General features: G+C 50.5%; 1 protein-coding gene across 4 annotated transcripts in view; it reads left to right on the top strand.

Moving 5' to 3' along the window:
* LOC108631962 (calphotin) overlaps positions 1-16,304 on the top strand; it is a 57,157-nt gene that overhangs the window by 32,043 nt on the left and 8,810 nt on the right. For all 4 annotated transcript variants that reach the window (XM_018036227.2, XM_026819247.1, XM_018036225.2 and 1 more), the window contains exons 3-4: positions 1,752-1,904; positions 2,253-2,369. In XM_018036227.2, the coding sequence (XP_017891716.1) occupies positions 1,752-1,904; positions 2,253-2,369 (270 nt within the window). The remainder of the gene's footprint in view (positions 1-1,751; positions 1,905-2,252; positions 2,370-16,304) is intronic.

Here is a 16,304-nt window from a genome sequence, read left to right as displayed (position 1 = left end):
TTCGGTGAAACGTAATATTAAAATTGTTGGAGGTCCTTGGTTTAATCGTGAACGCAACAAACGAGCATAATTAATTGATATATAATATGACACACTGCTGGTGTGTGTAATGCCATTGTACTCCGATTGCACGCCTACGCCACAGCCATCGCTTCTCTTCACTTCGCTCCTACGTAGCCTTTCTCGTTCCCTTTCTCTCCTCGGTATCAACGATACCGCGGGACGCACCTTCGTCTCTCGTCTGCCAAGAACGAAAACAACCGGACATTTGCATAATATAATCCTTGTACGATGGAAGATTCTCAGGTATCCAGATGAATCAACGTTGTACCATGGGCGTCGACTACGAATCTAGTTGATCGTTTTACAGACTTGATACCGACAGGTCTCGAGAAGTCGCCAATGCGTCGAAAACTCGGTCGGTCGGATAATGGATCGACCAGCGGAACACGGTTGGATCGGCTGACGATGTATACAAGGAACGTGTAAACGGGCAAGTGGAATTGTTCCAGAGGATTTGCATCGATAATAAAGCGTTCTCTGTTTGCGCGATCGAAGGCGATGAAGAGCCTTCGACGTGCCCGGCAAACAATGCTCGGTTCTCCGTATCGCATTAAACCAGGAACGTCGGAAATAATGATTCGTAAAATAGAATAATTCAGTATGAATCGTTGTTTACTCGTTGGGAGCGTCGCATGATTAAATAAATGAACGCACGAACCGTCGTACTACATTCCTTTTATCGCTGCTGCGAACGATGGCAGAAATTCTTCACTGTCTCATATCATTTGTTTTCTCATCGTCGATGCACGAAACTCGCGTTTGGTCTCTCCATCGGAGAACCGCTGCTCGTTCGCTGTAATCCGAGATTTTCGCGGTTTCGTCCCGCACGCCGTCCGAGCCGAGCCGCAGCTGTCCCGTTCCGACGAGTCCGGCGACCGTTGCGAGAACGTACGTACACCCGCTCCGTTTTTCCCGTCCGCGATTCTCTTCTTCGTTTCCTTTTATCACGAACCATTCCGACGGAACGTGCTCGCGGAAAATTCATCCGGCATGACGCAAACAACGGCGAGCGGTTCGCGTGACCGCGGCGTACGACGAAATTCCAGAGCGTCCGATTATTTTTATCGGTATTCTAGTTCCACCTCTCCAACGAGACTCGTCGTACCTGCGAACTTCTCCGTTCGTTTATTGAGACACGCTCCAGTTCCCCGTTTATCGCCGCACGAATCTCTCTTTCTCTCTTTTCTTTATTATTATGTACACGAGAAACGAGTATGCTTGGACGTATGAACGATAAAAGCGATTCGTACGAGGCGTTACGACCGACCGTACCATCGCTTCGGTCTATAAAGACGCGTGGCCGTATCCCGGGAGACGTTGATACACCTCGAATTTACGGCGCGCGAACGGAGTACGTAGCGAGCGCGTCGATGGTAGCGAACGAGCCCGCTCGATTCCCTGAATCTTTTACGAGATTTCGTAACGCCGATGCACCTGCCTCCACGTGCTCCCGACACTGCTTGCGACACAGGCATCGATAACGCTGGCAGCTGAACGCGATTTTTCCATGACGGTCGATACGAAAACAGGCCTGCCCACACGTCCGCTCACTTTCGATTCTTTGGGAACTTGTTCCTCTAATTCGTTCGGCCAGGCACGATTTCTCGTTGCACGAACGTGACGCGAAGTACATGAGAAACGTCTGTTCGATCTATGTTTTCATTCTTGATTTCGTTGTATTTCGACAGGAAGAGGTAAAGGCCGAGGAAACTAAGCAAGAATCGCCCGGAGAATCTCCCGCGGAAACGGCAGAGGTCACGACACCGACAGAAGCCACCACTCCAGCTAGTCCGAACACTGCCACCTCTCCAGACAGCAAGGAAACCAAAAAGAAGGAGAAGGTGAGACCCGGCGAACGATCTTGATCATCGCGTACCGAAAACGATCGATTCTACTTGCGTTCCGTCGGAAGGGAAATCCGTGGAAGAACTTTTCCCAAGGCTCGTCGAGCGCTCGTAGATTCAGCGTTAACATCGAACCGTGTTTGCATCCTGCGGTTACGTCGGCTGATCGCGGTCGTAAAGTGGGATATTACCGTTTTTCTTCCGTCCGCCGTTTGTCAGAGTTCGCGTGTAAGAAACGGTTGACTCGTCGACGATACACGTGCGCGGATCGGCGTAGCGTTAGAGAAATAAGATTGCGAGCAATGAGTTCTTCGATCATTATCGATGCCGTTTCCTCGTTCATAGATGAAGAAAAAGTGGTCCTTCAGGTCGATCAGCTTCAGCAAGAAGGACAAGAACAAGCCTGCCCGCGAAGAAGCACCCAAGAATGGAGACGTCACTAAGGAGGAACCACTCGCAGAGGTGAGTACAGAACTTTACCTTATACGCTCTTCTCTCGTGAACTCAGAACGCTGATTTCGAGTAGTCACCCTTAGGACCCGGTCGTTCGGACAGGCATCGTAAAACAAAAATGCCAAGACTCGTTTCCGTTCGTCAATTGATCAGACTTGAATCCTTGCCGATCGGACGTAATCGATCGATCCTCGGTGCAGTGTTAAAGAAATAATGGGTACCGGCCTGCCGGGCAGTGACGGTGAAACTAGCAGGGCACTGCTCGCTCGAGCGTGATTTGTGCTCCCTTCGATTTCAGGCAATCTGCGTACACCGGTATAATCGGCAACGACCACGCGATAACCGTCACGGATCGAAGCACCGTCGGTGTTTAATTGGCCTCGAGACGTCCTATAAATCTCGCGCCTTTCGTGATTATCTGAGATTTATTCTACAAAAATTGATATAGAGCCGATAGTCGAACGTGAACAAAGTCAATTATAATATCCAGCGTAGCGATTTTTCTATCCGCCACGTATTTATAGCAATCGTAACGGTCTTAATGCCGTTAAACGCTACGTCGGACGAACGGAAATGACGCTTCGTCTGGCGGAGTCTGCGAATCGACGGTTTCCCACGTCTCGCCAGGATCGGAACGAAATTTCACGATAAGCCCGCGGGCAAGCGCGTATAATAAGTGGCGTGTCTCCTTTTCCTCGGTCATCCGTTGCTCGGTCGTTCAGCTAGCCGCGCGTAGGCGAACCGTAGCCTCGAGATCGTCAGGGCTAATCTCCCCGTTTCTTTGCCACCTTCTTCATCTCCTCCCTCGTTCCCTGTTCCTCTCTCCTCTTTTCTCTTCGACAACCTCCGTGGAAGGGCGAGCGGCCCGTGACTCATCCTTCTCGTTCGTCGCGAGTTTCGTGATAGGCTGCCATGGAAACCGGCTTGGCTTCGGAGTCTCCTCGCCGACCGTTCGGGTTTGTATTCCGTTCGTCCTACCTCGTGTATACGCGTAATCCTCGTCTCCTTTCCTCCTCATCATGGAAAAATAATTCGTTTCGCGTAGGATAAACGATCTTACAGAGTCGAGCGTCGTCGACCGACAAGCGCAGACGAATCGCGTTCGAGATAGCGTCATAAATAGGCCCGTTGACGGACGTTCCGTTTCTATCGAGGATGATCGATGCTCGCATCGACTTCGTCGAACGTTCAATGACACGTGTCCGAGATATACACGAGCGAGGAAATCGCGGTTCCCCGCGAGACCGGAGCAAGCTTCGGATATCGCGAGGGCCGTCGCGTTCAACCGCGACTTTCACTCCGTTCGAGCACAGAGGAGTCAGCATTCCGGGTCATTAAGGAACTACGAGCGGTGGTGCGTAGCGCGGCTCGTAACAGCAAGATGTCATTGTGCCACGCGTCGTGACACGGCGTACCACGGAGAATGACTTATTGCTCCCCGGCTCGTTACCCCATGTTCCATCCAGAGCTGCTTCTTCTTCTCCGCTCCGGCGTTACCTCGATTCTCATCTAACAGTTTCTTCGGATTCCATTCAGACGTCGAACTATACGCGGCGACGGCTCTCTTTCACGAACGCAAATTCAAATCTGTCTCTCGCGTCGTCTTAAAACTGTCGTCAGATTCGAAGCTGGCAACGAGTGACAGGGCTACGTTCCTCGGATTTGCGAATTTTTTTTTACAGACGCGAACGACTACGCACGATGGCATGGCAGAGTTTCGCTCAGCGGCATATTCTTCGAATTTGTTTCTCGCGTCGTCAGCGCAACTGATGAACGCTCGTCGTCGCTCGTTGGACGACTGGTGACGCGGTTCAATGGCCCAAACTTCCCGGATACGCTTACCTACTCCGCGTTATTTTGTCGTGTAAAGAGAGACGGTTCGTTCACATCCGCGAGTACGCACTCTTTCCTCTGTCAGGGATAAGCCTCGATTGTATCAGACCGTCGAGGTTCAAACAGCGTTTGTGGTAATACAACGTCTCAACCCGATCATTCCCTTTATTCCATCTGAAATTGAAATCTCCTATTGCGGTATCGCAACACCATGCTAAAAATTACGCGAACTCGCTTATTTATGGAAGATGTGACTCGTTTCGTATAAATTCTCGTAATCGGCTTTTCGCTATCATAGCTGTAACCGATTCTACGGCTCGCTGTTCAGTGAACGTTTTATGTGATCGTAAACAAGTTTGTAACGGTGGAGATCCGCGTGTGGGAGGATACGTTGGATCAGAGGGTTTCTATTATACTGCTGCTCCTTTGTGCAATTGGAAAGGTTTCACGCTTCTGAGAAATTCATCCTCTTTCCTCGTAACCATTCCAATTTTATTCGGTCGAAATCGAGTCGGACGTATTTGATACGTCGTTGCCGAAGTGCAACGAATGATCATAGAAACAATGATCTCTTTCAAGGTGTCGAAGATGCTAGATCGGGTCGAAAATCCCCTCGATGACCGGGGAAGCTTGAAGCGTGTCGAGGAGTGGTTTTCCGTCGCCGGATCACCGGGCCTCGGGCTAGGGAGGGTCTGCCGAGTGCGGCCAGAAGGACTCTCGCTCGAGAGTCTTCCCGTCTGCCGCTCGTATTCTCGGTTTCGCACCTACGCGAATGTCACATTGTCTCCGGCCCATCCACCCTCGCGCGAACTATTGCGAGCGGCCCTCCTGCGGTAGGAGAAAGGGTCCGTCGTCCTCTTAACGTCCCCGTTCTCTCCTCTGTTCTTTGCACGTACAATTGGTTTTGACACACGATCTCTCGCGTCGTCTTTAATTTTTCTACTGTCACGTTTGATCGAATCTGCAGTTCGTATGCGTTCAAACGTACTCCGACTTCAATGAAACTTTTCGTAATAGAGAATCAATGAGCCTGCGTCGAGGCTTTCAAATGTAGCCCCGTTTTACGAAAGATAGTTCGATAGAAAAACGAAAAAATTAGGAAAACGCGTTTACGACTGTGCGTTTACGAAATGCTTGGTCAAAGTCGTTCAGCGCTGAAAGGGTTACAGGCGATATTAATTAGTTCGGGGTAGTAGCGTACGTTGGGTGGTCGCTCGGGTGTGACGAAAGGTAGAAAAAGTTTGCCTCGCGTGACTCGACCCTCGGAAAAATGAAAAACTCCTATGCGCAGGGGTTAAAGGTAGGGTGGAAGAGAGTTCGGCGAGGCACGGCACGCGTGCATCGGGCCAACGGGGTGAGAAGAACTTTCACTCGCCTCTTTTGTTCCGACCGTTTCACGGTCACGAACGCGACCAACTTCTGTGCATCGTGGCGAGCAAGCGTGTCGCACTGATCACAAGAACGAGAAAAAAGGTCGTACTCGTCGGTATACGAATCGATCACGCGGCTCGTAAATTGATCGTTCGGACTCGTGCGACGTAAGATTGGACGAGAAAGAGGGCGATCCGTTTGAAGCAAGGAGTCCCAGTGCCGTCGTAACGCGTCGGGATGGTACAAATTTATGTGACGAGTGACGAGATACGGCCGAGTTTCGCTGTCTTAAAATATGTCGGCGACACTGGTTGCACGTGCAACGGTACATACACGGTGCAGGAGTTCCGTCTAGGTATGCGCCGAGAATACGGCGCGCGGCTCCGGGCAACAGTGGCAAAAGATCAGGCCGGGACGGTTAAAAACCGGTTTGAATACGGCGCGGAAGGCGTCTCGGTGGGTTTCTACTGGCTTCGATTTCGTTCCTAATGGCCCCGATGAAATTCATCCCACGAGCGAGCGTTCGCTGCGAGCTCGCGTGCATATCTTTCTGCGCAATTGCGTGCACCGTTCACCCGTTCCGATTTCATGCCGTATCCGTTCTGTCGTTGTAAATTCGCCGCGACGACCTGCCGACCGTTTACACGAGATCCCCGTCGCCTCCGACGAGGACGGAAACTACCGGAATCACCTTCGAATCGTTCACGATCACGCGCTTACATGAAACTGGTCGTACGGAGATCAAAAATAACGTTCATACACAGTCTGCATGGAAGTTCGTTGATCAACGAGCAGAAAATCGGGCGTTGATCGAGCGACGCAAAGCGTGACACCGTGCGGGGTTAATTGCGCGTACGGAGGGGAAAAAGGTCCGCAAGAAAGTTCGGATACATCCGGCTACGAGCGGCGTGACTCCGAACCGAGGAAAAAAGAGAAATCCACGAGTGGAGCGCGTCTCGCGAGTCCTCGAATCCCTGCGGGGGGAGAAGCGCGATCCTAATCGCGAGCTGCGCGTAAGCAAATCGCCGGTTGGAAGTATCGGGTGTCTTAGCGATCTTTTTTAATTGATCACCCACGCCCAAATTTTTTTACAAATTGCAATTTAAAAATCGTCGCGTCGATCCGCGATGCTCTGTTTCTTCTTCGAGTCAGAGATCGATGAACACGCTGGAGATTTGCGCGGTAGATAGAAGCGAACGTGAAATCGAAATTCTCTCGTGTTCGACGACGCGTTTCGGATGACGTGGGAATTCGGCAGGTGTCCCGCCCGCGATGAAAATCGAATATCTGTCTCCTTCGGTCGCGTTCCCTCGAAAAGCCACTTTCATTCGCCGCGATGAAAGCCTCCCGTCTGTCGTCCCACCCTTTTTTCGCCTCGTCCCGTCTTCTCCAACCGACTCTTCCCGCTTTGTCTCTCGTCGCGGTGGCCGGATAGCACGGAACAGAGACAGAGGGAAAGAGGATTGCAGCTACTAGTGCCAATCGCGTTTTGCCTCGTGCTAGACTCGCGACGCGACAGGTGGAACGCGAATAAAAAGCACGAAGCTCAAAGAGCAGAGCGAAGTTCGATGACCGTCGTATAAATAATCGATCGCGAATCGATGCGTCGAGAGTTTGAGCATACGCTTGGGAAAAAATCCGGGAGCATCTCGATCTCCTTACGAGCTTTCCACGGGAACGAGAGTCGTGAGAAACGACGCATGAATCGATGAGCCGATCAGCGTCTGATTCCAGAATTTACTCGGAGTCGTCATCAAAGAACGGTTTATTTATTCTGTGGTATAGACTCGGAGTCTATCTCGTTGAATCGAGCGTCGTCAAATTGGATTTCGGTTCCACGTATTTAGGCTCGTGGTTCGTGCTCGGTGGACCTTCCCGTCTATTTCCCTTCGACGTCTTATTTCGCTGGCAGGGAAAGGGAAAACAATGCGCAATTACAAACTAATCAACCTCGGAGCGAGCCTCTGGCGGGCAGCCAGAACTGTTGAACGTTCCCCACTCGGACGTGTCTACCAGCCATCGGGTGGCTGCTAGACTTAAACGCATTACCCGAACCCCCGACCCGACGCTGAAACATTCTTTTCCCTTCTGTCTTCCTCGTCCCGTTGCTATCGATTCCCTGATCGATGGACGTCTCACGGAGTGACCATAGACAGAGCTAAAATATTTTAACACGTCCCCGTTTAAATCGTGTACGACGTAGAAAAGTTTCGAGTCTGGGCGAAGTCAAGTCGTGTCATAGTCGTTTATATTTTCGAACCAGCTTTATAGAACAATGTGCCAGGATATTGCGCGAGTGAAATCACTTGGTCGATCGAGGCGGGGGTGAGTTCGGGCACAGCGACGTTCCGGCCGTAATCTCGAGGCCGAGTCCATTGCACAAATATTGGTACGCGCAGTTTTCTTCTCGTCTGGGCGCGCCAGGGTCGATACGATACCGAGCACGAGGAAAAAAGTTTCGTCGAGACGCGCCGTGCCTTCGTCCGGGAGACCTCGAACGGCTTTATTAACCGATTGCCCGATGCGTCAACGAAGTTTCTAAACGAGTAACGAAGAGCCTTCGGTGACTCGCCGTCGTAAAAATTAAGCCCTTCCCATTTTGTTCCGCCGCGAGTTTTATTACCTGGTCATTATAAAAGGATCAGGCAGAGAAACGAACGATATCAGGACCAGGTGGCGGGATGGGCTCGGTAATCGAGCCGAGGAAACGAATTACCAAGCCGGGAAAACTTATCGTATTTTTTATGAAAGAGCCAGAATATTTTCCTTCCCGTGCTTTCCACTTGAATTTAGCCGGGTCACGGTGCGAAAGGGTAGGAAAGAAGGAAGTATAACCGCGGCACCGTTGCAACCGGCAGAAAATTAATTTTTTAAATACGGCCGAACCGATTATACGCCGTTCGTGTTTACTACCGAATCGTGTGTGCACCGTTTCACTGTCCGTACCCGAAGTGTGTCGGTCAAAAGACCCCAGACAGATCTTTCAACCTCGTTATCATTTGACGTCATGCCATTGTATTAAAAATACGCGGTTCACGATTCCATCGCCGACTTCCCATTTCTTTATTTATAAACCCCGGCACTCGGCCTGACACACTTAAAATCTTTCCAGTCCCTCGCCTGATACCGTTTCCAAAGTCCAACCCAGGAACTCGGCTCGAACGCTGCACTTAAGTAGTCGTCCTTAGAATCAGTAATTTGGTCAAGGATCGTGAAATAAAAATTCCAAGATTGGAGATCTTCGCTCGGTTGCGTCTCCAAAGTTGAAAGCGTTTGTAAGCGCTACTAACCCTCAGGTCTCACCGCGTGGAGGTGATTACGTTCGAGATCCGATTAGTGAAAAATGTTTCAGACAAAAGTTGAAGCTCTAGTTTACAAGTACAAGAAAGGTCCTATGCAATTTTCTTTTAGTTCGAACAATTCAGGAGCAAAAATCGTGAGACGAGAGATACTGTTATCGGTGGTCTTGCTGCGTATATTTCATTTCTATTTCCAGATCGTTTAAAAATTGTTCGCTATGCGTAGTGTTCGTCACTTAATTAATCCGATAAAAATAGTAGCATTTCGTTTTCTTTTAATAATGGACAAACGAAGTGGTGGTCGGAACAGCGACTTGTTGCCAGGGTCCCACGGTTCTCGGACGGGTTCAAAGCCCGAGCGTGACGCCAATCGACGCTTTACGATTCGACGGATTCGTCGAATTCGCGAATCGATCCCTGGGGGTATAGGTGAATCGCGATCCGGATATATTCGCGTGGAATTCGCACGAGTCGCCGGCTCGTAGCCCGGTGCCGACTACCCCTCCGCCGCCCCCCTTCGGATTTGGGCGTCGTCGTCGTCGTCGTCTAGTATCGAGCGTCCCGACGCCGGGACGCGCGGAGCTGTTGCCATGCCGACCGACGGGGCGATCAGGGCTTTTCGCGTTCACCGAGCTCGTCGGCAAAAGACTCGTGCGGCTCTCGCGCGCGAACAAGAAACTTTCTCTGCACTTCAATTACGATTAATTATGCTTTATCGAGACTGCGTCTGCTCTCTCGCCGTGTCTGCGTCGTCTCCCTTTTTTGGGGAACCACGAACGAACAGCTTCGACCGTAACCTGAATCAATCATTTCGAAGAGAACAGCTTGTACACCACGTTTCCTTGCCAACGCAGCGTTCATCGTCGATCTGACGGAGACAGTAGTCGGTTTATTTCGTTGACAACTGCTCTTTAATTAAGATCGGACGCGGCAAACGGCATCGCGTGATTTCCCAGGTGGAATTTCCCGTCTGCGGTTGTCGGTCGAGCCTCGAAACCGCGATACGCCACAGCACACTTTCCAACGAGAAGACGCTCGATAACGAGTTCTCCAATCCATTATCTTTGCACCATTTTTATTTCCGCTGGCCACCCATGTACGTCCCGTGAACGGACCCGCGGCTCTCGTAATTTCTTGTCCGCGATCGCTCGATCAACAATCGTTACCGACTCGGATTTGAGTCGTTCCCTCCTCCCCGCGAAATTGATCGATGATGAATCAATTAAAAACATACATTTTGCGTTACGGTAAAAATTCGATCATCACGCGTTATCGATCAGACGTCGATGTTGCTTTCGGATGCTGGGACTCTCGAACGATTCCGGCCTGTTCGTAACAGGAAATCCTCTTGTCCGATACGCGAAATATTCTGAACATGTTCGCGTTCCGTAACGGCGGAAGGAAGGGGGTACTTCCGCGTGTGAATTCGCGATCGTAAATCTTCCCGGCCGCGATGGAATTCTTGCGTGTTCCATCCTCACGGCGAGACGAATGCTTCTCCGATAATGCTACGGTCCGCTATATCGAGACAAACGCGTTCGCACCTCCTCACACATACAGTTTTATCTCGACACGATTAGATAATCGTGCACGTATGCACTTGACAGTTTGATCGAATCCCCAGATGAAACGAAGCGCTGTTCAATGAGTTTAATTCGTGTTCGTGTTTGCTGAGTAAATATTTGACTCGTCTAATCGATTTGTTTCTGGATTTTCCTGCGCACCGCTGGATATGAACAACTTCGCGTGATCGCGGACACGAGCAGATCTCACGAACAGAGAGTCAGGGTGAAACGGATTTTCTTGAAGGTTGCAGAATTTCCGTTTCCCGCCACCCTGACCATCTCCTTGGCAGTACGAAAATTTATTGCCATTTCGAATCGTCGAGAAATCGCTCGGTCGAGGGTGCAACACGTTTTAGGAATCCGTGGCTCGATAAGGGTAGCCGAAACAATGTCAGGTGGCAACAGGGAAAAGTGTCTCGAGCATCCTTTGCCGGTCATCGATCGATCGGAAAAGAGGCGATTGCTGACAAGCATCGACTCGCGGGAATCTCAGTCAGGAGTAGATTCCGAGAGACGTCGCCGTGGAGGATCTTGCATAATTGAGTCGGGACGGGGGCGGTTGCCCAGCGAAATCTCTCGATGATACCGTAACTACGGTAAACTACTCGACCTCCGATAGATATCCACTCGCGACCCGACCCGAGGGCGTTGCCTGGCTCGATCCGACCAAAGAAGAAGAGGGTGTATGCCCTCGTTAACCCAATTTACCACGGGAAATAAACTGATACGCCACCGAGAATTCGATCGGCCGCACGTGATCGAATTACTTTTGCATCTGTCTGTTAGACTCGCGCAAAAATAATTGTCCCTTCGACGGGAAACGCGAGATCTAATAAGAATTTTCTTCCATCATCGAAACGTCGCTCACGAGTTGCACAACTGATGCTTCGGACACTTGCAAAAGTAGCAGCGATCTTCGATGCTCCGATTTCGCGGTCATCCGCGGCTCGCCTTCGCCAGACTAAATTTCGTATCGACGTAGGAAATAGACACGAAATGTAAATGAAAAAATGTTGTGGCCGGATGATCGTTGTCGGGTACTTCCACTTCGCGTTTATTCCCCGAGTTTCGTGCGGTCGAATCCGCGTATGCGAATGATAAAATCGATGGCCGACCTCTTTCTCCGTCTTTTCTGTACGGACAGCACACCCTCTCTTTGCGTCGCGTTTCGCGACCCTCTTCAAAGGGTGAAGAGAGCGGACCGGAGTGAGGGTGGAATATACGAGAGCGCGTGCTTCTCGGAGCGTGTCGTCGACGGCAAAGCCACCGCGCCGCGGCGTCGTTTCGTTTCGTTTCGTTTCTGTTTCGTGAAACAATGGAGCTTCCCCGGAGGATTTTGCGAGGCAAAAGAATTTCGAGCTACCGCGTATAAATTAAAGAGTGGCGTCGTTAGAGCCAACGGGAAGTTCCCGGAGATTCTCGATATCATAATGAGGTTCTCGGAAAACCTAGATAAAAACCAATAACAGTGATTCATTTCCCGATGATAACGTACATCGATAATCGACGTATTTGTCGCGCGGTGTTGTCGCGAACGAGATTTACGCGTCACCCTCGGCAAATCGCAGAAACCTGTCGTACACGATTAGCCACGACGTCGTTCCTCGTGAATCGTACGACGTATCGGATTGGCAATTTTTCAGGAGCTGCTCGTGATTCATCATATTTATTTATTTATTTATTTAAACAGATTCTCCGCACAGGACAGGCCCAGTAACGGAAGGCTGTCCAGTACGAACAATCGGTATGAATAAATAAATAAATAAATAAATAAATAAATAATATTCCGCGTTTCGCCATATCTCTCTCGAGAGACGGGCTGAAAAACTTTGTTTAGCTCGTTTCGAAAGAGGCCGTGGAAAAGTTCCATTAGCGGGATTTTCGAGCATTAACGCCAATTAATATGCCGATCGTAACGACTTCCTCCTATTCCCCAGGAGGTGGGATGTCTCCATCTGTGCAAACGTCCGGTCGATGCATCGCGTTCAGACCTCTCGGTTGGTAACCAGCCTCCTTTCTTCTCGCCTCCGTCCAAGAATAATTCCGCTTCGCGGTCGATGCTGCTACCAACGATCGGTCATAGAACTTGTCTCGGCGTATTGAACTTACGATTGCTAATGAGTCAACGTATCTTCGATCTTGCGTGGAACGGGCAAGGATCCGCGCACCTCTTCATCGACTATGAACGATGGACAAAAGCACTTAATGAAAACTGAAATCATCCACAGACCTCGGGGTCGTAATGTCAGCCATCGGTTCTGGATTTAGATCGAGCTTCATCCATTCTGGACGAAACCGTGGCAGAACGAGTAACGCGGATGCTAATTCGAGCGTCCAATTGACTCACTCCATGGCTGCGGCCTAAAGGTCACGCATGCAGCATTAGAAATTTGGAACCGCGTCAAAAATGTTCGAGCCGCGTTGTACTTCGCGAGACCCTTTTCCGTCCCTCTGACGCCGGTCTTTCCCGTCGCCTTTCTCTTTCGATCGTCTGAGAATAGAAATGCCCGGTGGTGTTGCGGCGTGAATTCTTTTTTCCTCGACCCGGTCGGACGCGTGCTGATTTCTCATCACGCGTTCGCCGTTGATTCGCAGAGAAATCCCCAGCTTTTCGTCGGCGCCAGTAATGCGATTTTCCCCGAAAGATGAAAACGCAACGCGAGGAAAAGTTTCAGCGATCTAATACGAAGCGTGACCGTCTGTAATCCGGTTCTCCTCTTCCTTTCTTCGCTCCCTGTGCACGATCCCCGCGTCTCTCTTCCTGGTTTCACCGCCGCGTAGGTGGTGCACGACGGGTTCCCCTTTCCACGTTCTGTACTTCATTGTGACTCTTCCCTTCGTGCCTCCTCCTTCCAGCCAACGGAGCTCTTGGAGTCGTAAAGCATGGGTCAACTTTCTTCTCGTACTGTTTGCTAGAATTTTCAACCGGCATCGAGTCTCTGTTCTCCCGGCTCTTTGTATCTCGCGTCGAGCCGCGAACTTCCATAAAAGCAGTTCACAGACAGATTTTTGTCGGACGATAATTACCTGCAAGTCCGACGTACCTTGGAAACGGAATTTGTCCTGAGAGTTCGTCGGACGAAAGTTCCTAGGACGAACTGTGGAAGGGTTTTCGGTCACTTGAAAGTCTCAGTCTTCGCGCTAGATGTTTCTCTTCTCTCCCCGGGTGTCCACGTGTGTATCAGTGAGACTCCTCTCTTCTCTCACCGGGACGTGGGACGATCCTCTCTGTCGGACTCTATATAAGCCAGCGGGAACTCGCAGCCCGGCCCGAGTAGTTCGCCAACGGCGAACGGTTCGTACGGATCTTTCTCTCGGTGACAGTGCGTGTTGGTGCGTGTGCGACTAGAAGAGGTACCGTCAAAAACAAGATGTGTTCGCGGGCGACCAAGGCCACTGACGATTGCGAGCTTGTAAATTTTTCATTCATCGGAAGTCACTTAAAGTCTGTCATGCGTTCATGAGAATTTCCAATATTTCGGACGAGAATTTTTCAGTCGGTTTCATGGGAGGTTCATTTCACCGGGGGATGAATCGACGTTAGTTTTTGCGTAGCGGTCTTTTCGCGTACCGATTCGCGGGTATTAATAGAGCTAGGCTATGATCCGGAGCTTGATAAGGGAGCTTTTCAATGCTTTGCCTATATATAACTCGAACTGGGACGTTTATTGCGTCTAATTTAAATCGGTTCGTGTATCACGCACACGATTCTTCTCGAAGTTTCTTGGTCGTCCGCGGATTTATACGTTGGCTACTACCCACGCGATACCATTTCAAGGAGGCCTGATCGGAGTTCTCGCGGAGATGGAGTCCATCGGCAGAGCTGGCCGAAGCGTCAGTAACGGCGTATACCGCGTGGCAGGTGCATTCGCCCGCGGTGCCAGGAGAGTTCTGTCCTACGTGCCGCTTCTGGGCGTCGCTGCCCCGGAAGACGAGGTATCATCAATTCGTCGATCTTCTAACACCGATTCTTACGACGCGTAAAACGCATTCTGAACTTCGGCCAATAAGATTCTACGTGCAAAGTGCACGTAGGACGTCAGATGCGTTTGAATAGTCGTTCGTCGTTCTCTCTCTTCCCGTTCGCGATACCAAAACGGGGCGACTGCGCTTCCGGCGGAGATAAACCGCTCCCAGGTGTCCAGGGATTAATAGCGGTCGTGTCCGTCGGAGGCGGCGGTTAATTTCGCATTGTGTCCGCGTGGCGTTATCGGTTACACCCGGAGGAGGAGTACTCGTTTCACCTGAACAGCCGATATTTTATTTACGCCCGTCGGTGACTCACCGTTCGATACTGTTTTTTACGTAATAGTCCATTGTTCTCTCTCGGTGTGGCGAGCGGTGCAGGAACAAAGGTAAACCGACACCGAGCGAGAGAAGGCACCCCGGTGGTGCCGCGCGCTATGGCAGAGCAAAAATAGTCGCGGGTACGCGATGGTGAAAGCTCGCGAAACGTTTTCTTGGCTCGAGAAGAACGCGTGAAAATAGCGCGAAAGAATCGCACCCGAGTCAACTCGGTGTTTCCCGTTGTCTCTCCGCGTCGCGCATTCCACGTGGGTGAACGCGAAAAGAGCGAGCTCACCCGCGGATGCCCATCGGGTCAAGGTTCCTTGTGTCGTGTTCATTCTCTGATGGAAGACGGAATCGATGGGAATTAATATCGAAATCGAATTTGCGGCGACCGCCGATCAAACCTCGCGATTCGTCAGAAGGAGAAACGGAAGGGTGGAACACGCGAGACGAGACCTGCCACAGCGCGGACGCGGCCGTTTACACGCCGCTTTAGCCTCTTCGTGGGTTTCGTGTCAGATTTCTATCTCAGTCATTAACGACGGCCGTTTGAATCTTGAAAAGCGTTGATAAACGGGAAGATCCGTCTAGGTACCATTAATTATTCCCGACTCGCGTTCGTCTTTCTCCTCGTCCCAGTCTGAACGTCAAATCCTGTTTTTATATGCAATTTCGGTAGAACTTTTGAAACGTGTACATGTTAGACGGAGAACGAGGAATTTGGTAGCGAATCGTCTTGGACCTGACCTGGGCAATGCTCGATAATTGGGACCCGACGCGTCTCGCCGATTCACCTTGGCGCAGATATTAAGTGCATCTTTCCTCTCGGCTCCGTTTACATGCCAAGACCGATATTACCGTCGGACACGCTCCGGTGGACCGAATAAATACCGCTATCGTAATTCAATTCCGGAGAAGGTCGGTAAATAGGAGAGGAAAAAGAGACGAGTTTTAAAAACGCGGTTTGCCTGTTCAGAACGAAGGAGCAGTTAGGGGTACGTTGGTGCACCTAAAAAATTGTGTCGCACGCCGATAGATTCGAAACGACACGCTACGCATCGTGCTCGTCTCTATTTTCTTTCCCGATGCGACAGGAAATAATCGTTCGAACAGATACACTCAATAACCACCATATCACGCGAATGTATCCTGCGCCGCGTTCAGGGTTGAAAAGCTGCGTTTCCGATCGCTTTATCGTCCCATAAATTTATGCGCCCGTCAGATACAGCATTTCGCGAGCCGGCCGGCACTCGTCGTACGCGTGGCACGTGCTACGCGTCACCCTAGACAGTTTTTTTCGCTTTCGTAACAGGAAATTGATTCTAATATCGGTCTTCACGCGTACCAGCTGTCGTCGACCGATCCCAGCGTAGGATAATTCGTGCGGTTCAACGACTCTGAAGTCGCACGACGTTTCGTCGCCTAACGTTCAAAAATTTTCAATATTTTGACAAAAAAAAAAAAATTTTATTTTTCCGAGATTTTTCCAAGGGGTACCCCTTCAGATTTTGCGAAATTTTCGTTTTTTGCCAATAACTCTCAAACCGTTGGAGATACGGGAAAATTGCATCAGACCATTCTTGTAG

The sequence above is a fragment of the Ceratina calcarata genome, unplaced genomic scaffold (genome assembly GCF_001652005.2).
Source record: "Ceratina calcarata isolate Rehan_Ccalc_2016 unplaced genomic scaffold, ASM165200v1 scaffold98.2, whole genome shotgun sequence".
NCBI lineage: Eukaryota > Metazoa > Arthropoda > Insecta > Hymenoptera > Apidae > Ceratina > Ceratina calcarata.
Note: the sequence above shows the minus strand (reverse complement) of the source record. Positions and strands in the feature narration are given on the sequence as shown.